At 25.7% G+C, this 27,405-nt stretch overlaps 3 protein-coding genes across 4 annotated transcripts; all 3 read left to right on the top strand.

The window, feature by feature from the left end:
* The first annotated feature begins 4,883 nt into the window (after positions 1-4,883).
* Positions 4,884-9,142, top strand: LOC113560201 (protein grindelwald-like). The gene is made up of 4 exons (XM_026965960.1): positions 4,884-5,049; positions 7,509-7,559; positions 7,664-7,845; positions 9,003-9,142. Exons 1-4 carry the CDS (start codon positions 4,884-4,886, stop codon positions 9,015-9,017), a joined length of 414 nt encoding a protein of 137 aa, XP_026821761.1. The 3' UTR covers positions 9,018-9,142.
* A 2,341-nt stretch (positions 9,143-11,483) lies between these two features.
* LOC113560215 (protein grindelwald-like) lies at positions 11,484-15,498 on the top strand. The gene is made up of 4 exons (XM_026965984.1): positions 11,484-11,649; positions 14,109-14,159; positions 14,264-14,445; positions 15,400-15,498. Exons 1-4 carry the CDS (start codon positions 11,484-11,486, stop codon positions 15,448-15,450), a joined length of 450 nt encoding a protein of 149 aa, XP_026821785.1. The 3' UTR covers positions 15,451-15,498.
* A 3,644-nt stretch (positions 15,499-19,142) lies between these two features.
* On the top strand, positions 19,143-26,811 carry LOC113559629 (threonine--tRNA ligase, cytoplasmic). 2 transcript variants are annotated; one of them, XM_026965378.1, is made up of 17 exons: positions 19,143-19,335; positions 21,346-21,384; positions 21,608-21,702; positions 22,203-22,292; positions 22,835-22,989; positions 23,070-23,319; positions 23,419-23,532; positions 24,286-24,429; positions 24,513-24,659; positions 24,730-24,924; positions 25,175-25,245; positions 25,388-25,550; positions 25,610-25,747; positions 25,885-26,063; positions 26,166-26,340; positions 26,401-26,515; positions 26,588-26,811. In XM_026965378.1, the coding sequence occupies exons 3-17, from the start codon at positions 21,616-21,618 to the stop codon at positions 26,734-26,736; spliced, it is 2,172 nt and encodes a 723-aa protein (XP_026821179.1). In that variant the 5' UTR covers positions 19,143-19,335; positions 21,346-21,384; positions 21,608-21,615; the 3' UTR covers positions 26,737-26,811. The 2 variants fall into 2 exon arrangements, with proteins under 2 accessions (XP_026821179.1, XP_026821178.1); XM_026965377.1 differs by lacking the exon at positions 21,346-21,384.
* Positions 26,812-27,405: the final 594 nt, after the last annotated feature.

Genomic DNA, 27,405 nt, shown 5'->3' with positions numbered 1-27,405 from the left:
GAACTAATAATAGAGTCTAAATATGGTATATATATGGATACTCTGTAATAATCTTTGATAGAATCATTTGATGAACAATTATGATTTGATCGTTGACTCTGATGATTTGTTCTTCGAGGTATTTTAAGTACAAAATCTAAGCTATTTGCTACTTCAGTGATTTCCTCAAAAATTGTATTAAAATACTCTATGCTGTTTTCTCTATGTTTATTCAATATGCCAAGAAGTTCTGTTTTAACAAATTTATGAACAGAATGAAGATTAACACTTGTACCTTGTAATTTGGTCACAACTGGTTCTAGAACAGAAGAGTAATAAGCAATTACTTTTAAACTAATCAAAAAAGTACTATTTGATGTGGCTGATGAAAGTTGGAACGCACGATTTCTTGTAACAGTATTTGCTTCTGAACTAATAGATAACTTTTCAAGAACATTTTTAATTTCAATAAAATTGTTATCAAATAACCGTATACATTTGTACTTTTCTGACCAACGTGTCTCACAAAATAATGGAATATTTGGAATAAGTTTTCTTCTCAAAATACTTTCTCTAAAAAACTTAATTATTTCCTTTACAGTACCAATAGTATTTCTGATTTCAGGAATTGAATTTTGATCGTTAACTACTAAATTGAGTTTATGTGAAGCACAATGAAAATAACAAGCAGTTGGATATATTTTTCGGATAATTGCCTGTACACCATTTTCTTTGCCACTCATGGTTGAACAACCATCAAATCCTAAGCCAACAAGTTTCAACATATTTAAACCATATTTTTCTGTCGATTCTAATATACTTCTTGATACACCTTCTGCATTTAAAATATGTATTTCACTAAATCCAATAAATTCCTCATGCACTACATAATTAATATCAATATATCTTACACCAATAGATAATTGTTCTTTTCCTGCAATATCTGCTGTTTCATCAGCCAGTAAAGAAAATGCAACTGAATTATTGACTTGGGATACAATATCATTACGAATTACTTGACCACAAATTTGAATAATTTCATTTTGAATTCTATGTGATATATATTTGGATTTCCCAGAGGCCGTGTCAAAATGGTTCGATAAAATATTATCACCTGAATCAACTCGAAATTTTAATAAATCAACAAAATTACCTCTATCAGCAGTGTTTCCTCTAAGGGCAATGTCATGTTGTCCACAAAACAATATTGATTTTATAATTGGTCTTAATTTTTTTCTATTATTTTCAACTTCTTTGTGTACTGTAGCATTAATTTGCTCAATAACATTTATTTTTTTTGAATTCATACTGTCTAAAAACAATTTTGCTGTAACTTTTGAATCATTATGCCACTGTGTTTTTTCATGTTTTTTTGACTCTTTAATTATCTGATAAAATTTTGTGAATGGTGTAATAATAAAAGAACCTTGTTTACCTCTGTGTACATTAGCTTTGAACAAAACACAAAATTTACAAAAAACCCCTTTATGTTTAGGTGAATTAATCATCCAATCATACATTTCTAAGTACTTCAAATTAAATGCACGTTTAGAATTTGATGCCATGTCATTTTTAAAATTATAATTTATAGTTGGTTTGTATGGATTAGTTAGTAGACTGTACTTTTTATCTTCTGGTATTGGATGAATATTAATAAAATCTCCAACATCTAACGAATTATATATTATAATGTTAGTATCGTTACTTACACCTGAAAAGTAATTAAATTTACATAATTATATAGAAAAATTGAAAAAATAAAATATTTAATTATAATAAATATTTAATCCTACATATATGATATGTTCTAATAAAAATGTTTAAATGAATAAAATAAATCCTATACTTACAAGGTGTTGATACTACTTCAGATATGTCTGGATCAATCATGGTACTGACACATGTATTACTATTAGTAGATGTGACTTGTGCATTACCTATATAAATATATTAATTTATATAATAAATGTAGCTTTGTTATTTTTTTATTTATAATTATTTAAATCATTGTATTTATATGTTTATTTGCATGGATTAAAAAAAAAAAATCTAATAGGTAAGTAATTAAATATTAAAACATTAAAACATTTGTATACTCACACGGAGTTAACACATCGACTACAGAAATGGTTGGGTTATTACAATTTTTCTCTACAATTTTGTTGTCCATTTTTGCAGTTTTTGTTTTAAAATAATCTAAAATTTTCGATTTTTTACAGTTTTTTTCATCATCTAAAAAAATAGAACAGTAATGAGATAAAATTAAACCAGATATCATATACCATTTGGTATTCAATTATAGTTTCCAATTATTTAGTATTGATTAATAAATAATAAATGATATTAAATCTATGCTACTAATTACTATTAAAATACGTAATCTGTCTAGATCCATCTAATATCTAATATATCTTACATATTATTATAATAACTAATAAGGATTACTTTTGAAAACTTACTTTCATACATGGGTGAAGAACTTGTTTCTGGCTCTGGGTTTTGACGTTTCGGAGTAAATACATACTTTTTTAATTTATTAATAGTACTCATTATTTTATTATTAAATATATTTAAGTAATATAACACTTGACACAACAAAAGTGTAACGACTGAAATACTGAATAGTTTTCACTTTTCTATTTTTTACTATAAAATGTAAGGGTCGGGCCACACAACAGTATTATAAGTAAATTTATGAAACGGTACACGACGACGGCGACGAACAGTGAAACCAGTACGTATAGCGCGTCTAAATTTAAACATGAATGTTTATTTCGCGAGCAGTAAAACCGTCCGAACTCATGACAAAATATATATTATAATAATATCTAATGAACATTGTTTATTTATTGTTGTTATTTATAGCTGATAACTTGATTTGCCACAGTAAATAAACCTATTTTCCATAAACAATTAATTATAGATTTTCATATATTTTAATATTTAATTAATTTTTTTCTAAATAAATAGATTCTGACCACAGTAAACAATTTTCCAATATTTTCTACATTTTCCAGGGGGGGACATGTCCCTCCCTTGCCCCCCCCATATGGGCGCCCTTGTTAGCATTGTTAACATGAGGCAACCCAACTAAACACGGGTGCATTTTGTACGGCGATGAAGCGCACGGGGACAGTTAGTTAATAATATAAATTTTTAAATACAATAGGATTCATTAAAAACTATTCAGTAAATTAATAATAATACAAACACTAGTATACATACAATATAATTGAATCATGTAAATTAAACAATGTTCAATCTATAAGTTAAAGATCTACGAATTATTATAAGAACACCTCAAAACAACAAAAAAACCAATGATTGGAGGATCCCTCCTGGCAACCTTAATAGAAGAGAGTGTTGCATTCACGTTAGTGATAATAAAAATAGGTATCAACCCAGAAAGAAAATGATAAAAGAGAAATTAAATACATGTGTACTCAAAGTGGAAAATGAGGGTACATCCCTTTTTTAAAAATATTTACACTAATAAATTAGTATCTAAATGATATTTTTATAAGTAAAATTACCAATGTGAATGGGTAACATTTTTTTTATTATCTGGTAAAAAATGTTTATAACAAAATAAATTTTTTATAATAATTACTGTTAAAAAAAAGTAAAAATAAAAGTTTTGATTTATTAAATATTTTAGACCGGCGGTTTCCAACCTATGGGTAATTAACCCCAAGGGTTTTAATTTTAAGTACTTATTACCTATTTAGTCATATGTACTATGACTGTAAATGTAATTGTAATAACTCTTATTTTCTTTGCGTAATAAATTAAAATAAATTATAATTATAATCATAATGTATATTTTGTTTTCGGTATTTTTTACTCCACTTTTTTTGGGAGGGAGGAGTATTTGTTAATATCTAAACTGACTTATGGGTAATAGTCTCAAAAAGTTTGGGAACCGCTGCTTTAGACTATATTTAAATTTTAAATTCAAATAAATTTTTTTAAATTCAAAATTCAAGTATAAAATATTTTGGTTCTAACGAGTATAAACTATAACTAGGAAAATAATATAAATTATGGAAGTTTGGTGATTACGCGCGCATACAGGGGGGTTTTAGGGGTTCAACCCCCCCTCCGTTGGGTTAGGTTAGATATAAATTGTTTTATTATGTTGTGGCACAATTTGTATTGCTACATTTTGTAAACCATCCTGCCCGCACTGTAATTTATTTTTGTATACGCGCCTGGAAAATACCTACGTATGATCCGCAGTTAATCGAAAAATATAACACGTATAAAAGACACAAAGGTGAATCTTCCGCTCGGCAACTCCCTGAACGGACATACACCACCCATCCAAAACCAGTCATCGGTCATCACAGGTAAGGACGGTATAGAGCTCATCATGATAATCTCGTCGAATATCGTGCAGGTTTTTGCCGCTAGCAGTGGCGAAACAGTGTCGAACGGTATGGTTGGAGGAGGGATGCAGGATAAAGGATGACAGAACGACAACGTCGCACTATGACCTTGCTCGCGTCAATACGTTATACGCCAATGTAGTGCAACCGAAATTCCTTTAATCGTGGTTCGTCTGTTGTCCAGTGGAGCAGTAGTGTACCAAATTAGTACATAAATGCGCACGAAAACATTTCTTTTCAACAACTGCGAAATTATTGCCACAATCACTGATCGTATCGTACGCCAGTTTAACATTGACCTTCGGCAGTACTTTACAGGGTATCCACCAAGTATAAGTTACCTCTTCTGCCGTCTCTATTCACATTCGTTCGCTTGGTAAGTAACGACGATGACATTATTATCATTACCGTGATAAATATACTGTCTTATAGCACAGATATCTAATAAATTAATGTTTTTTTTTTTTTTTTTTTTTTTTTTTTTTCGCAACGAACCTTATTGTAGTATCTTCCATAATGCATCAGTCTGGGGGATTGACGATTACGAAGCTGTGCGGCGAACTTGAATGTCCCAAATACCATTTGTGCCAGGTTCACGATCTACAATGCTACCCATGTCCATCGTATTGCAATAAGACATCGCATAATTTCGACGTTAATATATGCGAACGACAGTGCCAAGGTAAGTTTATATTATAGGTATAACCACCGTTAAAGAGCCAAGAAACATGTTCATATACCAATATGTTATTGTTTTTACGATTTTAAGATTAAACACATAAACACACTACTCTTTTTCTAATAATTCTAGGTTACAACTGATACTTATATCATTATAGGTTTTACATCACACGAATATATTATGCTCCACACACCGTTACTGGTTACACGTAAGTGATGTATGGAGTATAATATGATAATTTATTTTACATTTATTTAATCGAGGTTCTTTAATCTAGAAGGTACATTTAAATATTTTTAATTCATATAAATCCGGAAAATACACCAATAACAATAATAATAATTAGATCTCGCCATATCTATTTACACGTTATATTATTAAATTATAGCTACTTTATTCATAGCCACAATACAGTGTTATTACTTTTACTTATTGTAATAATAATTATCTCGTCTATCGTAGCAGTCATTTAAGTGAAATCAACCATGTCGTTCTTTTTTGTGAAAAAAAAAGTAATTAGGTAATTAAATTGTGACGATTCAATGATTATTTATTACAACAGTGTTTCTTAACGAGTGTATCGCCGAATAAGACCAAATGTCTCCCGAATTATATTAAATGATACAAAATATTCAAACATTTTCTAATATGATTTAGGAAAATTAATAATTATTTAATATAATTTCTATGATCATTAAAAATAAATTATCTGTTATCTACACATTTAAGATATTATATATAACCAATAAAAATTGAAAACTACTCATTATTCTGAGTTTTTTAATGTGTATCGCGGAAAATGAAATATTTTAGTAGGTACTGCGAAAAAATAACCACAGAATAAGTAACTCCATATGAGATTTTGTAAGATTTTAGAAAATAATAATTGTATAATGTTCAAAACTATAATGTATCTATGCATTTTCAAATATTTTTCATACTCATAACTCACCTAAAAATTAAAATTTCGTAAAAACCCAACGAGAAAACACAGATTATGTTTTTACTTAAAAGTTTGATAATAGGTCAAACTAATATATATATATATATATATATATTGATAAAATATTAATACATAGGTCTAATATCAAAACTAAAAGCACACTAGGTATATTGCGGGTGCAACGTTCTCTTAAGATTTAGTATATTGTATATCTTAATATCTATAAGTCCTATAATTATGTTTATATTATTAAAATATGGACTTCCTAATCTGCCCATATTACTTAGTAAATTAATTTTAAATATCAATAATATATAAATTAATTAATAATATTATAATTTTAAACAAATAGTCAATATTTTCAATTACGGTCAATAATATATAAATAAAAAAAACGTAAATAATATTAATAATTTTAAATGTCAATTATAATGCATAAAAAATTATATATTAATACCTATTTTATAGTCGTTTTCTCAAATTGAAATGTGTTCACTTGAATTTGATTGGTATTTAACCGTTCACATAATGTTTTTAACCTTTATTGAACTGTTTTCGATTTTGAGCATTTGGTTTTGGACTCTTCTATATTTTACATAGCAAGTTTTCCACGATCTGCCGACATTTCATTTTTTTTTTTTTTTTTGGTAAAGATTTCCAAATCGAGGGGTGTTTTCCTCCAACCAAATGGCAATATCGATAGTTCCATGATTCACAAACATTATTGATTCGATGGTTGTTATCGAGAGTAAAAAAAATCAAAAAGAACAAAAAATTTTAATTATACCAAGAAATTAAATATAATTTAATAAATATGATTTCTTGGTATAATTTATTTTTGTTTTTGTATTTGATTTTTATTTTTTTTTTAATAACAATATTATTATATTAAAATATTAAATTATTAAATAAAAAAACAGCTTGTTTTATTTTATTTTTATTTTTTATCAGTGTTTATCTTTATTTTGTACTTACTACAACTGTATTAAAATCATTTTAATTTGAAGTTTGACATTTTATAATAATAATGATAATAATAATAAATTTTTTATTTAAAAATACTCATAATTCACTTAAAAATTAAAATATTCACATACACGTCTTTATTAGAATATGTATTCATTTTAATTTTGAATATTATACAATTATTATTATTTAAAATCTTACAAAATCTCATATGGGGTTATTTTTTCGGGGACTAAATTTCCGGGGTTATTTATTAGGCAAATCATTTTAGTAGTGAGCCATCATAACATTAAGGTTGAGACACGCTGTATTTTAAAACAGGTTCAATATAATTACGTACTTTTTATCTTTTTATACCTATTACATAGATATTTTATTATCAGCCAAAAAACAACGACTACACGCCAAATAGTATACCAGGGGATCATATTTTCTAATTAAACACAAATATAACACTTAATGAGTCAAAACAAAGTTCATGTACGAAATTAAGATAATAAAAATTGTTTCTTTTTTATTATTACCTAATATTAATTTATTTTTTGCGCAGATTACATTCATGATTTTATTCAGCATTATGTGAGAGCTGACGAAATCCAAGGTGAGCAAATGCATACAGTTATTAACGTATAGTACCTTACGGGTACTTAATAGTTTTACCACTACTTTAATAACTCATAAAATATTATTCCACGCCGAATTCAGATTCACTTCAAGAATTGGAGTTCTTGAAATTTTGGATGCTGTGTTTAACAATATTGACGGTCATTGCATTAATCTCAATGTTTTTCGCTTCCATGTTTTTATGGACCCGCAAGAGGAAAACATTAAACATTGAGAACGGGCGCAAAGAAACGCGATTGAAAAATAATATGTTTTCTGTAAAGGTATACAATATAGCTACCTATATTTTTTATTATTGTAACTTATACTTAGAACCACGGGAACTTATACCATATTTTTCAATAATTATTCAATACATAGCTAATGATATAGACATTTTTATCTTAGTACTAAAAAATTTAAAGCAATCATTTTTATTTCGAATATTCAGTTCTTGTTTCCATACAGATATGTGTGTATATTTTGTTATACATATTTGTATTTTAAGTACATATTTAAAAAAAAAATCAAAACAATATGTGATAAAGACAATAATATTTTATATGTACTAAACAATATTTAATTTAAATTTTCTAGAAATTGGAAAGTATTAGATTTAAATGATTAAAAAACAATTGTTAAATAATCCATCTACTGTGTGTTTTCTCAATTATTTATGTATTGTATAAAACATAAAACCTGTCGATATGGAATATGCATATAGATATAATACGGTAAATTGATGACAATTCCTCTGTTCCTATTATATTTGTTTTCGTCTTGCTTTAATATAATTAGTTTAATATTTTAGACTAGGCAATAGGTAAAGTTTTGGTTTTTTATTGAAAAATAAAATATTCTTAAAACATATTTTAACATTTTTGCATGTATATTTTAAGGTTTTTTAAAGGACGAAGTATCTATAATAACCCTATTTATAATCACGGTCTCAAATGCGAGTAAATTTAGGTGGTGGCAACGAGTGCCGCGCTCTTAGGAGCGACGCTTTACTATTCTGTCAATCATCTAGCTCAAATTTTGGTAAAGTAATTTCTTGGCCATGGCTAATCATTGGAAATGAAAATGTACAACAAAATTTGATGGAAACTAATTTAATTGCTGAGGGTGGTCTGACTAAATTGATTTTTTTTTTTTATAATTATTAAATCATCATAAATTACATAGAATACAAATAATTTCATGATAACCACCTAAGAACTATTTATTATTTATATTTGGTAGATACCAAAGAAATAAATGAGTACGATGTTGGGACTTGGTAGATACCTACTAAGAAAAATGTGTGATAAAGAAAATTCCTCTGAAGGCTCCCCCCTCCCCCCAAAAAAATAAGTTTGTAAATACACCACTGTCAACGTGTACATATATAAGAGTATAGTTTATTCTAAGGATTGTGTGTGTTTTTTTTTCTTTTACACAGTTCAAAGACAATTAGACTGAAATAACTATGATGACAGCGCTAACAACGATGAGCTCGTAATTAAACCCGCAGGCCAGCACAATAGACTCGTCACCCGAACAAGCTGCGCTGCGAAGATGTCACACTTCAGACCGGGGAGTTCATCGGCTATGACAACCTAGGGATGTGGAAAATGTCTCCCGTGTTCCGTAATGAATTATAACTGACAATATTTTTTTAAATATGTATATAATTTATATTATAATCTATAGATAGATAATATATCATCACTTATCAACATATGTATCATAAATTATGTAAATAAATATTTTTTTTTAATAATAATAATTATTTATTAATATTTTACAATAATACAATATTTACCTAATAATATATTGTAGTGTATTTATCTCCTGCAAGCAAAGCTTAAGTTGGCAGTAGTTAATTATGGAAATTTTACATTATATTAGGTATATTATAACTTTTGAGTTCAATAAAAAAAAACCTTGTTCTGAAAAATATTGAAAACGTTTGTGTTCGGTTTTGAAATCTATTAAAGCACCTTTTACTATTTTAATAATGTTGGTAAAATTACTTAAACATTCTGCAAAAAATTGCCCTTCCCATATCATTTGTTCAACATAAGTTTTAATACAAATAGCAATACCCATAGAAAAATCTGTTTCCATCCCATACACCTCAATTTAAATAACATTTCTGGGAATGATGGGATTAGCATATAATAAGAAAGAAATTGATCTAATATTAATATTTGATTCAATATTATAGATGGACTAATGAACTTTCTTCTACTATTTATTTCATCTTGAAGAACAAAATCAGAAAATATGATTTAAATGTTGGAAAATCGAAATGTTTAAAAAGGCTCTTTTTTGCTATCAAGATATTTTTTACATAAAAAAAAATACTTAGTTAACTGCTTAGTTTGTAATTATAATTACAAAAAATTACAAAGAATATATAAATTATAATAATGTAATATAATAACTTTTTTTTCTGTTTGTGCCACCACATGGAGGCTGAACTGTTTGCACATTACTTAGCCTAAATATATAATACAATAACAGGTTCATTTGATAATAAAATAATACTGAAATAGTAAAATTATTTTTGTATTGTTTATAAGCTTAAAGCCCTACATCTGATAAGAATGCTAAAAAACTGCTGTAAAGTTTTTGTCAAATAGTGTTTGAAAATTATAAAAACCATTTTAAATGAAATACCAAACTGCTTCCCATAGAATAGAATACTCTGCATTAAATGTTATAATAATCTTAAAACAGCAATTGAATTCAATTGATAAAATATGTTATCAATGACAACTAAGTAATTGGACATTTCTTTTAGTGTAGGATCTACAATTATGATGAATGGTTAATTTGTATGGACCAATCTTACTAGTTTTTCTCTCTTGAGTGTAATAGTAGCTTGAAGCTGACTATGATTAACATTAAACCCCTAATTGTATGTATTATCTTAAAATTTATATGATCTTATTTTCTTTTGTTTTTTTAATTTTTTCACCAGTCAGTTCTAATATCTTTTTCTTAAATAATGGTATACTTTGATAAAGATCATTAGAATAACCAGGATAAACGACATCAAAACCTTTTAAAATCTGTAACCATACTAGAAGTGTAGAATAAATATAAAATTTCACAATTATGTAATTAACAAATATTACTTATTTTGTTACAGCCCATGACTTAATATACTATATATTGATACCATAATATATTATAATAATGCTAGTTTATAAGTAGTATTAAATATTCTATTTCTCACGGTTACACAACTATTTACATAAAATAATCTTATAAGAATGTGAACCTCCTTTAACAAATAAACTATATATTTACATAGTATGTGAACCGCCTTTTACAAATAAGCTATATTTTTACATTGTTATATTTTAATCAAAATTGAATCATTCTTATTAAACATTAAATCATAGGTAGCACTAGAAATAATATCATCACTGAATAACTATATAACAAATGTACAAAGTATCAAGATAAAATATAATTCACATCAATGTAATATTTACACTAATAAATATTTAATTATACAAATAACTGTAAAAATTGTTTTTAATAAATATACAACATACTGGGGATGATTTGACCTCCAAAAAAATAGCATAAAATGCCTGTCCAAACAGATTATTGAGCTGTGCGTTTTTCCGTATTAACGTGAGTACACGTATGTTCCTGGCTTATTGTCACAGCCACTGCTCGTATCGCACGCCAGTTGAACATTGACCTTCGGCAGTACTTTACAGGGTATCCACCAAGTATAAGTTACCTCTTCTGCCGTCTCTATTCACATTCGTTCGCTTGGTAAGTAACGACGATGACATTATTATCATTACCGTGATAAATATACTGTCTTATAGCACAGATATCTAATAAATTAATGTTTTTTTTTTTTTTTTTTTTTTTTTTTTTTTTCGCAACGAACCTTATTGTAGTATCTTCCATAATGCATCAGTCTGGGGGATTGACGATTACGAAGCTGTGCGGCGAACTTGAATGTCCCAAATACCATTTGTGCCAGGTTCACGATCTACAATGCTACCCATGTCCATCGTATTGCAATAAGACATCGCATAATTTCGACGTTAATATATGCGAACGACAGTGCCAAGGTAAGTTTATATTATAGGTATAACCACCGTTAAAGAGCCAAGAAACATGTTCATATACCAATATGTTATTGTTTTTACGATTTTAAGATTAAACACATAAACACACTACTCTTTTTCTAACAATTCTCGGTTACAACTGATACTTATATCATTATAGGTTTTACATCACACGAATATATTATGCTCCACACACCGTTACTGGTTACACGTAAGTGATGTATGGAGTATAATATGATAATTTATTTTACATTTATTTAATCGAGGTTCTTTAATCTAGAAGGTACATTTAAATATTTTTAATTCATATAAATCCGGAAAATACACCAATAACAATAATAATAATTAGATCTCGCCATATCTATTTACACGTTATATTATTAAATTATAGCTACTTTATTCATAGCCACAATACAGTGTTATTACTTTTACTTATTGTAATAATAATTATCTCGTCTATCGTAGCAGTCATTTAAGTGAAATCAACCATGTCGTTCTTTTTTGTGAAAAAAAAAGTAATTAGGTAATTAAATTGTGACGATTCAATGATTATTTATTACAACAGTGTTTCTTAACGAGTGTATCGCCGAATAAGACCAAATGTCTCCCGAATTATATTAAATGATACAAAATATTCAAACATTTTCTAATATGATTTAGGAAAATTAATAATTATTTAATATAATTTCTATGATCATTAAAAATAAATTATCTGTTATCTACACATTTAAGATATTATATATAACCAATAAAAATTGAAAACTACTCATTATTCTGAGTTTTTTAATGTGTATCGCGGAAAATGAAATATTTTAGTAGGTACTGCGAAAAAATAACCACAGAATAAGTAACTCCATATGAGATTTTGTAAGATTTTAGAAAATAATAATTGTATAATGTTCAAAACTATAATGTATCTATGCATTTTCAAATATTTTTCATACTCATAACTCACCTAAAAATTAAAATTTCGTAAAAACCCAACGAGAAAACACAGATTATGTTTTTACTTAAAAGTTTGATAATAGGTCAAACTAATATATATATATATATATATATATTGATAAAATATTAATACATAGGTCTAATATCAAAACTAAAAGCACACTAGGTATATTGCGGGTGCAACGTTCTCTTAAGATTTAGTATATTGTATATCTTAATATCTATAAGTCCTATAATTATGTTTATATTATTAAAATATGGACTTCCTAATCTGCCCATATTACTTAGTAAATTAATTTTAAATATCAATAATATATAAATTAATTAATAATATTATAATTTTAAACAAATAGTCAATATTTTCAATTACGGTCAATAATATATAAATAAAAAAAACGTAAATAATATTAATAATTTTAAATGTCAATTATAATGCATAAAAAATTATATATTAATACCTATTTTATAGTCGTTTTCTCAAATTGAAATGTGTTCACTTGAATTTGATTGGTATTTAACCGTTCACATAATGTTTTTAACCTTTATTGAACTGTTTTCGATTTTGAGCATTTGGTTTTGGACTCTTCTATATTTTGCATAGCAAGTTTTCCACGATCTGCCGATATTTCATTTTTTTTTTTTTTTTGGTAAAGATTTCCAAATCGAGGGGTGTTTTCCTCCAACCAAATGGCAATATCGATAGTTCCATGATTCACAAACATTATTGATTCGATGGTTGTTATCGAGAGTAAAAAAAAATCAAAAAGAACAAAAAATTTTAATTATACCAAGAAATTAAATATAATTTAATAAATATGATTTCTTGGTATAATTTATTTTTGTTTTTGTATTTGATTTTTATTTTTTTTTTAATAACAATATTATTATATTAAAATATTAAATTATTAAATAAAAAAACAGCTTGTTTTATTTTATTTTTATTTTTTATCAGTGTTTATCTTTATTTTGTACTTACTACAACTGTATTAAAATCATTTTAATTTGAAGTTTGACATTTTATAATAATAATGATAATAATAATAAATTTTTTATTTAAAAATACTCATAATTCACTTAAAAATTAAAATATTCACATACACGTCTTTATTAGAATATGTATTCATTTTAATTTTGAATATTATACAATTATTATTATTTAAAATCTTACAAAATCTCATATGGGGTTATTTTTTCGGGGACTAAATTTCCGGGGTTATTTATTAGGCAAATCATTTTAGTAGTGAGCCATCATAACATTAAGGTTGAGACACGCTGTATTTTAAAACAGGTTCAATATAATTACGTACTTTTTATCTTTTTATACCTATTACATAGATATTTTATTATCAGCCAAAAAACAACGACTACACGCCAAATAGTATACCAGGGGATCATATTTTCTAATTAAACACAAATATAACACTTAATGAGTCAAAACAAAGTTCATGTACGAAATTAAGATAATAAAAATTGTTTCTTTTTTATTATTACCTAATATTAATTTATTTTTTGCGCAGATTACATTCATGATTTTATTCAGCATTATGTGAGAGCTGACGAAATCCAAGGTGAGCAAATGCATACAGTTATTAACGTATAGTACCTTACGGGTACTTAATAGTTTTACCACTACTTTAATAACTCATAAAATATTATTCCACGCCGAATTCAGATTCACTTCAAGAATTGGAGTTCTTGAAATTTTGGATGCTGTGTTTAACAATATTGACGGTCATTGCATTAATCTCAATGTTTTTCGCTTCCATGTTTTTATGGACCCGCAAGAGGAAAACATTAAACATTGAGAACGGGCGCAAAGAAACGCGATTGAAAAATAATATGTTTTCTGTAAAGGTATACAATATAGCTACCTATATTTTTTATTATTGTAACTTATACTTAGAACCACGGGAACTTATACCATATTTTTCAATAATTATTCAATACATAGCTAATGATATAGACATTTTTATCTTAGTACTAAAAAATTTAAAGCAATCATTTTTATTTCGAATATTCAGTTCTTGTTTCCATACAGATATGTGTGTATATTTTGTTATACATATTTGTATTTTAAGTACATATTTAAAAAAAAAATCAAAACAATATGTGATAAAGACAATAATATTTTATATGTACTAAACAATATTTAATTTAAATTTTCTAGAAATTGGAAAGTATTAGATTTAAATGATTAAAAAACAATTGTTAAATAATCCATCTACTGTGTGTTTTCTCAATTATTTATGTATTGTATAAAACATAAATCCTGTCGATATGGAATATGCATATATTACGTTAAAAGACAATTCGTCTTACGTCAATATAATTATTTTAATATTTTAGACTAAACAGTAGTGACAGTTTTGGTTTTTTTAATGAATAATAAAATACTTTTAAAGCTTATTTTAACATTTTTGCGTATTTATAGAGCATAAACGTATGTATATTTTAAGGTATTTTAGAAGATGAAGACATTTATAATACACACTATCTTCAAGATGTTGTACAGAGTTCAAAGAAGACTAACTACTTTTATTTTGAAAATTATAAATAGCTCTGTTCTTTTATTTATTAGTACATCACTTATGACACAAAATTCCTATACTGTAATAATGCAATATTTAATTGTGTGATGATTGTAGCTTTATGTTTTGAAAATTAAATGTTAAGTTAATAATAGAATTTTTAAAAGTCTTCCCCTCCCCCCCAAAAAATTAAGTTTGTAAATATGCCACCGTCTACGTGTTTCTGTATAAGAGTATAGTTTATTCTAAACATTATGTGTGCTTTTTTTATTTTACACAGTTCAAAGACAACGCAGTCAGTATACTCAGCGAGACAATTGACAACCAATAGACTGGGAAAACGATGATATCAGCGCGAACAACGATGAGCTCGTCATTCAATCCCCAGGCCAGCTCAATACACTCGTCACCGAACAAGCTGCCCTGCGTAGATGTCACACTTGAAACCCAGGAGTTTATCGGCTACGACAACTTGGGAGTATGGAAAATGTCCCATGTGTTCCGTAGTAAACTGACGATATTTTATAAATATTTATAATTTGTATTATAGATAGCCGATAGGTATATTATCATCACTTACGTACATAAGTATGATAAATTATGTATATATATATATTTTAAAAATAATAACTATTTATTAATTATTTTACAATAATACAATATTTACATAATTATACATTCTAATTTATTTATCTCCTATAAGTAAAGCTTAGGTTGGTGGTAGAGTTATTTATGGTAATTTTACATTATATTATATTATAATATTTTCATCTAATCTATAATAATAAATGAAATCATACCAGTAAAAAGAAGAAAAAAATAAAGCATTGGATCTAATAATGAATAACTTATATATCTATTATGAGGATGTCAGCGCACTTTGTTTTCTCTCTCTAGCCCATGCGCAACATAGACAAAACGCATTTACGCAGTCTGAGTAGAACTTGCTCAATTTTGATTCTAGAGTAAATATACCTATTATAAAATAATATTTTGATAATATTTCTGAGTACAAGACGATGAGTTTTTTTAAAAAATTTAAATTTTGAAAAGTTAAAGGGTATTTAAAAATGTTATAGTTTATAGCTATTTCTAAACGATATACTTAATGTTGTATTGGGAATAATGGTAAAAACTCATCGTTTTCTACTCAGAAATATTATCAAAATTTAATTTTATAATAGATATATTTACTCTAGAAACAAAATTGAGCGAGTTCTACTCTGACTGCGTAAATACTTTTTGTGGTTTTGTCTATATTACACGTGGGCTAGAGAGAAAACAAACAGTGTGCTGATATCCCCTTATCATTAGTTCTTAAGTATTCTTTCACTTCAAATTTAAAGTTATTAAACAATGTAAACCCTTAATAATTAATTAGTTTCTAAAGAAAAAGTGTTGCCGAACAAGTCCAAATGTATCACAAAATATTTTAAATGACCCAAAATAAACAAAACTAATAAGTATTTGATATAATTTATATTGTAATTATATACATAATATATTATTACAATTTACATTTAATTTCACATATTTATTAGATGAAATTTTAAACTCTTAAATAAACAAATTATTTACATTATTTTAATTTATAATTGACATTTAATTTTACATATTTATTAGATGACACTTAGATTTACCATTACACTTACATTTAGCATTGTTTTTAGTTTTTTACTACAATATAAAATCTTATTAAAACAAAATTGGTATAAAACAATTTTTTTTCTTTGTCCCTATTAAAAGAACAACATATGCTGGGTATACACTGCATATCTTACAAACGTAACTGCATATTAAAATTTTATGCTGTTTGCATTAATATTAAAGACAATTTATCTATGATCAAACTTAAATGATGTAATCTTATTTAGGAGATTCCATTTGATTTTATTAATATTTTAATTTTTAAGTGAGTAACGAGCATTTTAAAGATCTCTTAATTCTGGGCTTAATTATCTTATGCCACTGGCCACTGCTATACTTTTGTACTTATGTACCAGTTACTTTCTAAAAAATTATATATGATATCATATGACGATTGTCGTTCCGTGATCATTGCTAGTGTGACTATATTGAATTAAAACTGTTTAATTTTTAAATACTTGTATTTTGTGTAATAATAATTTGTCTACAAAAGATTCAATGTGTTTTGAAAAAAACTAAAATGTAATAAAAAAAAGTAGAGTTCAAAATTTGAAATTTGCACTCCTTATGATTAGCGCCGTGTTTTAAGTCCAAAATCGCCTTCCCTAAGGTATTGAGTAAAATATACATGCAAATATATATGAAAAAAATTGTAGGTACAATATGCATGAAAAAATGCTAAATATACAAAAAATATTCAAAATTGTAAAAAAAAAATATCTCATGTTGTCACAAAAATGGTAATCAGTAATAAATATCACAGCAATTAATAACTAGAGTAAAAAACGACAAGATGAAAAAAGTGAATTTTGGTTAAAAATTATTAAAATAATTACGGTCATGAATAAAATTATTTTTAAATACATATAGAAATTTGTAAGCTCGTTTATTGAAATAAATTTTACATTTATATTAATGTTCGCACTTAAGGTTTTGATTTAGTACTGTTAATACCTATATTAAATAAGTAATAATATGCAAGTTGTTTATGTTAATACAATGATACTTGTGGGCTGTGATAAACCAAATTGTATTGTTTAAAATGTAATTGTAAGACCTTTACTGGGTATATCACAAAAAAAAAAAAACAAAAATATGCCAAATTACAAAATAAACTCAAAACATTATATGAAGAATATTAAAATGGGGAAAGAGATTTGCCAATTTTTTTAATAGCACTAGCATATACTATTCAAAATCTATGATTTATTTTTATTATTATTTACTTACTTAACTTAATAATTGACTTATAATTATTATAAATATACTTGGACTAATATTTGGAATTATGAAGTAAAATGCATTTGACATTTTTTACATTGCTGTCGTGACGCTGTGTCATTTTTTCCCTAGATTCCACAAAAACAAATTATTAAAATATGGAAAAATAAATTTATGAGTAATATTTAAAATATAACAGAAAACTGGTTAAAATTTTTTAATTAAGTTTAATAATTTAAAAAATACTGTAAGATGGGTATCGTATACAATAAATTTATTAACGTTCAACACTTTAAACAATAAAATATATATTTACAAAAGTTTAGTTGATAAATTATCAACGACAAGATAGTATTTCGGCATATTAGCGTGATACACAGATATATAAACATTAAACATACATGTTTATCTGTATATCTGTGGCATGATATAATTTGATTAAATGCACATTAAACTATTTTAACTGTTGTCATCAAATGAATATTCGACTGCAACGTTAACAAAAAATAATATTGAGTTTTATATTCAATATTAATTAAAATACAAGTTAAGAAAAGAAAAATTAATTTTTCTTAGAAAATATAAATACTATTAATATATTATAATATAATCAATGAAATATGAAAAATGTGCATTTTAAATTTTCAAATTTTTAACTCTCCATTGTAGTATGAATTCATATTTGTCTGCAATAAATCGAGAGCATAATATAGAATAATATGTAACTTCTGCAACTTCGACACTAACTACTAACTAGGACCAAATATTGTCTGTTTATCATAAAAAAAAATATACAATTTCAATAGTATTGTCTATTTGCGACTTTAGAGCGCACACCAGTACATATATTTTCGTATCAAACAGGTAATCAAAAATAGTTGGGTTAAAAAAAAAGTATAATCGCTATAGTTTAATGATACGGGAAATACCTACGAAATTTAATAAATTTCATTCAGTTATTTCTTCAATATTTTGTCCTTCCTCTTTGGTGGAGGTAAATGATGGCATTCGAGACGGACAATTTTCGTTATCATTATTTTTTCATATCATTATTCATTACGAGCATGGAGTCCACGACCGTCTCGTCCGTGTACCAGACTTCCAGTTTACCTAATGTATATTTGTATCATTTTTGGTGTTTTTGATTTCATAATGAAGTTCTCACCGTTTCTTATACTACGACAGACACTTTTCGTTGCTTATATCTGCTTAAACTTCCAATTGTTAGTGATAAGAATAACGATCACGTTATAATATGATAACAACACGTAAACCGTAAACGCTAAGCGTGTGATGAAAGCGTAAGTTGTAATTGTCAAATACCTCGTTTTCTATCCATTTTGTTCTGGTAAGTTTCTTATAATTTTTTTTATTGTTATGTATATATTTTTTAATCTTTATTTTAAAAATATTCTGACCGCACAATTATTGTAATTAGATTGTATTTAAACTTTAAAACGATGCATTGATAAATTGACAAATAGGTCGTTTGTTTATCTGTCCATTTCATAAATTCTTAAACATGCTTAATTCGCCTAAGATATTTACTTTAAATATCGAATATTAAAAAAAAATAAAGTAGATAACATCAACAGAACAAAATAATATACATGCTTCTGTCAACATTTAATGCATACCTACTTTAATTAGTATGTTAACGTTACGTTAAATACCTATGCATTTTGTAAACTAATTTCTTTTGCATACCTATGTATTTTACATAATATAATGTACATTTAGAAATGAATGGAAATTCAATATAATACAGCTGTCATATAGTATGCAGTGTACCTCAAAAAAAAATTTCAGTCAAGAATGTGGTATAATGTATATTGTGTTGTTTTATGTTGATTTGTGTAGCAATTGCTCAAAGTACACATTATTCCATTAAAACTTTCACCATGTCTTTCAAAAGACAAAAATTCATACATAAACTGTCCTTTCTTTACCTCTCTCCTTACATATGTACAAATTCATATTACTTCAACACTTGGGACATTGGGCATTTTCATTGTTTATCAAACTAGTTTTATTAATTAAACAATTTGTGTTTGATTCATTAAAACTTATAATTAAATAAAAATCTTTTGCCAACATATTGAGTGTATGACTGCTATACACAATGCATACCATTGTAATGTCACACAATAAGTGACGTACTGAGCGACTGAGTTTATACTTTTACAAAATGTTGAAGCATTGTTATCAAAAGTCATAAAGTTATAAAGCCATAAAGATAAAGTGCTAACCAAAGAAAAGAGATTAAATTGTATTAATTAAACATAGTCAAATGCCAGTGTAAAAACCAACCAGCTGTGGGTAAACCTAAATTATAGCAGCCAGTAAAATACGTTTACTGCATACTATATGACAGCTCATAATGCATTACATTGTAATGTTAAATAATGCAATTTATAACGTCGAACATTATTAACTGGAAATCAATAGTTAACAACTATTTACCATAATATGTCTTAGTTACGTTAATCTTACATTTTTTTTAAATTCTCAATGATTTTTTTTTAATTTTGTTCTTAAAACGATACTTAAAAACTAATTATAAAAAAAAAAGTAGTTATGCTTTCAACTATAGAATCTGTATGAAAACAATAGTGCCCCATGTTACTTTTTAAAAACAATTGTAATGTCATTATTTAAAACAATTAAATATTATTTATTATTTAATATAAGAGTATACAATAGTACTTTGTTTGAACATTAACTGTCATATATGTTAATAGGAGATCCTTTTAATTCTATGTATTAACGTAAATTGTATATTGAGTATCTAATTTTATGAATTTACCTATTCGTGGGATCAACTTTTCTTTTATATATGTATATACATTTATGGACAATAAGTAAATGTCATAAAGAATAGTTTTATTGTGACAATTATATATTTTTTTAAATGCTTAAAATATTTTGAAAACATATTCAATAAAATTAATTGATAGGTTACATATAGAGGACTTAAATATGTATATAATTTAAAATTATTGTTTAGTTTAATTGTTAACATTGAGAATTAAGATAAAATATGTTTAAATAGTAAAATTCTTTTATTCAACTGTTAGTGCTGTTGACACAGTTCAAAATTAAGTGGTAAATTAAACTATCCGATTACATTATTTAATTAATGTTTTTATTCAACTTTTTAAAAATATTATTATAATTAGTATTGTGTATTAAATATATTATTTAGGTACATTAATGTAATATACCTCTATTTAAACAAAATAATAAAAAATTGTGACAAAAAGGTCACAATTTGCAAATTTAGTATTTTAGTTAAAGATATTTTTATAGAATACTCATATTTATTATCTCATTATTTTTTTATAATCATAAAATATAGACTAGAAGTAATCTTCGCCATCACAAAGTGCTAATTTTAGTAAGTACTTAGTATAAATAGAGTTAAATCAAATTTTCATGACTTATTGACTTACACAATTCACTATTTATTTAAGTGTTGAAAAATTTTTGTATTAACATTGTTTGTGTTTTAACACTAATTTATACTATACATGTAATGTACCTATTTATAAAAAAAAATGCAATTTTATTTGTTACAATTATTTAAGTGTTAATTATTGATTTTTATATTTATTTTTCAGTAAAATTAATGCGTTTAAAATTGTTATTTGACTTGCATCAAACAATAATTTCTGGAACGCAGTCAGTTCGTGGATTAAGATTACCCAAGTACCAAGTAAGAAAATAATGTTAAGTATAAATTAAAAATGACTAACATTTTGCTGAAAAAAAAACATTAAAATTTGTAACAATTAATGCTTAATTTAGTGATTAAAACTAGTTTAAAAAATCTTTAAAGATATTTGTGAAGTATAATATTGTAGTAAAATATATTTTAAAATATTTATAATAATATTTTGATTATAATATACTGTAACGTGTAATTTAATACAATTTTTAAGAATGAGTTATTTACATTCACTATTATAAAAAGTGTTTCATAAAATTATTAACAAGAACCTTTCATAATAAATATGAAAAATTAAAAACTATGTTTATACTGTTAAGTTCTTAACTCAAATAAATTTAAAATTTACTCTGAAATGCTTATAAATATAAATATGAATCATTTTAGTGCTTAGAATTAAAAACTTGTTTTAACTCTGTAATTTTAATGTTATTATATCTAATAATTATTATATTTAGTTAAAATAGTTAAATATATGTTATTTTTAGAAACCAAGTAAGAAAAAAATGGCATTGAAGGAGAAGGAAGGAAAACTGTCGCAAGTTTCAGAATTGAAACCTTGGCCATCCTATATTGAGGTTAGAATAGTCAATATAATTTTTACTATCTATTTAAAAAATCTTACTGATTTTGACTTTATATTTTAATTGATTCACACTAAGTACTATTATAATTTTAGGTACTGAACATTTAAAAAAATGAACTGTTTCAAATTCACAATATGCGTTTATATGAACTGTTGTCTTGTCATAAAAAAATATTATTACAAGCAATTCATATAAATCATGCACCAAATTATATTTTCTAGATATAAAATTTTTATTCTATTGTCTATTATTCTAAGTTATGTAAAAAAAAATTTCTTTTTCAAACTAAAACATGTATTATAAGATGAAAATAAAGTGTAAATATTTTTAATGTAACATGGTGAAGACTCTCATAAAACACATAACTATTACTAAATATATAAAAAAAACTAATTTTTCTCTTATTTAAAATGCAGTTATAAGCAGCCATATACTTTGGTTTTTATTTAAAAAATAATAATTTTTTTAATTTATACTATCATTTAATAATGTTTAAATATTTAATCTTATCCTAATTTTTTCTATTATTATAGGATCGTTTAAAACTTTGGGATGAACTTAAAGAAAAATATAATAATGAACTTGCCAATAAGGTACTGGAACCTATAACTGTAACTTTTCCCGATGGAAAAACCACTTCAGCTAAAGCTTGGCAATCTACGCCATATGATGTAGCAAAAGGCATCAGGTTTGGACTAAAACCTGATTTTTTTTTATTAATATATGTTTTGAACACAAAATTTAATTTACATATTCCTAAATATATAGCCAAGGGCTTGCTGATAATACAGTGATTGCTAAGGTCAATGGAGAGCTTTGGGATTTGGATAGACCATTGGAAAAAGATTCAACGTTGCAATTACTAAAATTTGACAATGAAGAGGCTCAACAAGTATTTTGGCACTCATCTGCTCACATTCTAGGTGAAGCGATGGAAAGAATTTATGGTGGTTGTTTATGCTACGGTCCACCAATTGAAGGAGGATTTTACTATGATATGTTTATTGCTAATAAAGGAGTAATTATAAATAATTAATACAATAAGTCTTTAATTTAATAAATTCATCTAAGATTATTATTGATTAATATGTATTATATAAATTGCCTTTATTTATAGGTATCAAATGTTGATTATCCTGTTATCGAAAATATTGTCAAACTAATTGTTAAAGAAAAACAACCATTTGAACGACTTGAAGTTAGTAAAGAAGATTTATTAGAAATGTTCAAGGTAATGTTCAAAGTATTTGTATTAATAATAAGGGATATAAATAGCTAAGAACCATAATTTTTGAAGCTTTTAAACTAATAATAACTTTAAAAAAAAGTAATAATTAATTTTAAAAATCAAAAAATATACCTAGATTTCAATCAATTCTCTAATTTCTTTGTCTTAAAAATAATCATTTTTTTGTATTTTTTTATTAAAATTTCTAAAATAGATAAATTTATAATACAGTGAAAAATATATTTTTTTAATATTGTAAATTGTAATTATAACTTTTAGTTGTGCCATTTAAGTTACCACACAAAAAAAAAAAAACTCATCACAAATAAATAAAGCACTAAAACATTCATAAACATATTATAATTTGTATTTATTGACACGTTTACTGCCAATTTCAGCACCTAGTTGACACACGTTATTTAACTGCTAATAACTACTGTCAATATGTTGTTTGCACTAGGCCTATCTGTATTTGATTAAACATTACAAAGTTGTAATTTTTCGTGTTTCTATAATATTGTTATTAAATCATTGTTACCACCTATAGGTTTTAACCAACTTATAGTACAGTAAATTCTATGATAGGTAGTTGGCATTACACGCACTGTTGTAAAATATACACTGTAAGTGAAGGTATTAATTATAATATAGCATAGTACCTCATTAATTTTAAAATATACTGAAGAAAATTAAATAATTAACTAATTAAAAATAAATAATAGTTTTATTTACTGATTTCATGATGTTGTTATTTAGTACAATGAATTTAAAGTGAGGATCCTTAAAGAAAAAGTTACAACACCGACAACCACGATTTATAGATGTGGACCATTAATTGACTTATGCAGGGGACCACATATTCGTCATACAGGCAAAGTCAAAGCTTTTAAAGTTGTCAAAGTATATAATTTAATTTTTTTTAATTATTAATTTATTTTATTACTACAAAGTGGCATATTTTTAATTTGACTGAAATATTGCAGAATTCATCTACTTACTGGGAAGGAAATTGTAAAGCTGAATCATTACAACGTGTCTACGGTATTTCATTTACAGACAATAAGCAAATGAAAGAATGGGAAAAATTTCAAGAAGAAGCTGCTAAAAGAGACCATCGTAAAATTGGAAGAGTCTGTATTATTATTGTTATTATTATAAAATTAAGTGGATAGAAATTTATTGTTTATAATCATATACTAGGAACAAGAACTATTTTTCTTCCATGAATTAAGCCCAGGATCTTGTTTCTTCCAACCAAAAGGTGCGCATATTTATAATGCTTTAATTGAGTTCATCAAGAGTGAATACAGGAAGCGTGGATTCCAGGAAGTAGTTTCGCCAAATATTTATAATGTTAAGTTATGGCAAACTTCTGGTCATTGGGCACATTATGCAGTAAGTCAATCTGTTTTCTGTTTCTAACCTTTCCTTTAGTGAGGAGAAAACATCATTAAATTATATTTGTCTTACTTTTATGCACAGAAATTGAAATTAATAAAAATCAGTAACTTTGTTTATTCTAAAATATGTTTTATTCACCTAAACCCTTTACTTCAATTGAGAATTTCATCGTACATTTAATATATTTTATTTTATTTATAATAGTAAATTACAAAGTTTTAATTTTAAATAATTTTATTTCTAGGAAAACATGTTTTCATTTGATGTTGAGAAAGAAACATACGCTCTGAAACCAATGAATTGTCCTGGCCATTGGTTAGTACATTAACACATTTATATTTTACAATTTATTTTTATTTTGTTACGTAATAAATAAATTTATAAGTACAATTTTATTGTAGTAATATAAAATAAAAAATATCTGTTAAAATATAAAATATTATACAATTGTTTACAGTTTAATGTTTGATCATCGAAATAGATCATGGAGAGAACTGCCACTTAGAATGGCAGACTTTGGTGTACTTCATCGTAATGAGTTATCGGGGGCTTTAACAGGATTAACACGTGTTCGACGTTTTCAACAAGACGATGCTCATATATTTTGTACCACTGAACAGGTTAGACAAAATAATATTAAATGGAATATTCAAAAGTATTAATTTGTTATTTAATTTAGATTGGTCAAGAAATGATGAGTTCATTAGACTTTTTACGCCATGTATACACTGTATTTGGATTTCAATTCCATCTTCGTTTGTCTACAAGACCTGAAAAGTATTTAGGCGAATTAGAAATGTGGGAAAATGCTGAAAAGGTTAAATGTTTACATTTTATTTTCATTAAGTAAAATACAAAATTTCTCATATAATTTATTTAGAAATTTATTTATTTGGTTTACATCAATCATTTTGTCATATTATGTTTCTAATTTTTCTTTACACATGTCAATAGCAATTAGCTGATAGTTTGGATTCATTTGGTGAACCGTGGACATTAAACCCAGGAGATGGTGCTTTTTATGGACCAAAAATTGATATAACTATTTCTGATGCTTTAAAACGCCAACATCAATGCGCTACCATTCAACTTGATTTCCAACTCCCAATTCGATTTAATTTGAATTTTATTAGGTATTTAATTTAAATTCTTTGTTAATGTTAATGTTAGCAAACGCCAATAATAAGTATAATAATTTATTGAATGGTTATTTTGATTGTCCATAAATATTATAGTGAATCAGGAGAAAAGAAACGTCCAGTTATCATACATCGTGCTATTTTTGGTTCAGTAGAAAGAATGATTGCCATTTTAACTGAATCATTTGCTGGAAAATGGCCATTTTGGTTGTCGCCTAGACAAGCTATTGTAATACCTGTTGGTCCTCAATTTGATGAATATTCAGAAAAAGCAAGTTTTACTTATTATAATTTATTGTATGTATTAACATAATTTTAATTTTATCTATAGGTAAAAAAAGAAATATACGAAGCTGGATTTATGTGTGATGTAGATGTTGATCATGGTGATACTTTGAACAAAAAAATTCGCAATGCACAATTGGCACAATATAACTTTATTCTTGGTTTGTATCTTAGTTGATTGATTAATTGTTAATTATTAATTATTGTATCAAATTCTTTGATTAATATTCCAGTCGTTGGAGATAAAGAAAAAACAGCTAACACTGTCAATGTTCGCACAAGAGACAACAATGTTCATGGCGAATTCAGTATTGAAGAGACAATTCAAAGACTACAAAAATTAAAAATATCAAAAACAAATAATAGCGAAGTTGAATTTTAATTTTAATTAAGATTTATAATTTAAATCGGTGGAAAAAATAATAATTTAGAAAATAGTATTCATAACTTTTTTACAATATTACTAAAATAAATTTATCCGTTTCACTAATTGTATTCTATCAACATTTTAATAAAAACTATGATAAGTTGCATTTATTCTATTTAGTATATAATAATTTATGTTATAAAATTGTGTTTCCTTATACTTATAGCTAGTTTTAGCTAAATATTAAGATTAGACTTTGAAATCACAGAAAATTTATTTTAAATATATTTCTTTTTGCCAAATTTAAAATATATTTTTTTTTTAGTTATACTACCTAGACAATAGTGAATCACCGGACAAGCATGTTAACAGTACTACATAACAGGTTTTGTTGACCATTAGATAATTTTTATGCTAGGGATTTTTTATTAACATGCATTCTAAATCTTTATGTATAAATAATTTTTGCAGACAGTAATTTAATTTAAATTGTCTGTACTTGTTTATTTCATAAATGTCGGATTAGACTACACTTAAAATGTTTCACCAAACATTCCAGCATATCATACTAATTTTTCTTTCCTATTCCATTTACTTTCTCGGATAAACAACACAACTAATTGGTTTTCCATCTCATGTGCATTGGTAATGTAGATATGTTAGATCCTTAAAAACAATAATCAA

The sequence above is a fragment of the Rhopalosiphum maidis genome, chromosome 3 (genome assembly GCF_003676215.2).
Source record: "Rhopalosiphum maidis isolate BTI-1 chromosome 3, ASM367621v3, whole genome shotgun sequence".
NCBI lineage: Eukaryota > Metazoa > Arthropoda > Insecta > Hemiptera > Aphididae > Rhopalosiphum > Rhopalosiphum maidis.
This window is presented reverse-complemented; position numbering and strand designations above follow the sequence as displayed.

Coding starts and splice junctions, on each gene's coding strand:
- LOC113560201 (XM_026965960.1), top strand. CDS start 4,884: ATGCATCAGTCTGGGGGATTGACGATTACGAAGCTGTGCGGCGAACTT. Junction 5,050..7,508: donor ATGCGAACGACAGTGCCAAG/GTAAGTTTATAT, acceptor TTTTTTGCGCAG/ATTACATTCATGATTTTATT. Junction 7,560..7,663: donor GAGAGCTGACGAAATCCAAG/GTGAGCAAATGC, acceptor CGCCGAATTCAG/ATTCACTTCAAGAATTGGAG.
- LOC113560215 (XM_026965984.1), top strand. CDS start 11,484: ATGCATCAGTCTGGGGGATTGACGATTACGAAGCTGTGCGGCGAACTT. Junction 14,160..14,263: donor GAGAGCTGACGAAATCCAAG/GTGAGCAAATGC, acceptor CGCCGAATTCAG/ATTCACTTCAAGAATTGGAG. Junction 14,446..15,399: donor ATAATATGTTTTCTGTAAAG/GTATACAATATA, acceptor TATTTTACACAG/TTCAAAGACAACGCAGTCAG.
- LOC113559629 (XM_026965377.1), top strand. CDS start 21,616: ATGCGTTTAAAATTGTTATTTGACTTGCATCAAACAATAATTTCTGGA. Junction 26,341..26,400: donor TTGATGAATATTCAGAAAAA/GCAAGTTTTACT, acceptor TTTTATCTATAG/GTAAAAAAAGAAATATACGA. Junction 26,516..26,587: donor ACAATATAACTTTATTCTTG/GTTTGTATCTTA, acceptor TTAATATTCCAG/TCGTTGGAGATAAAGAAAAA.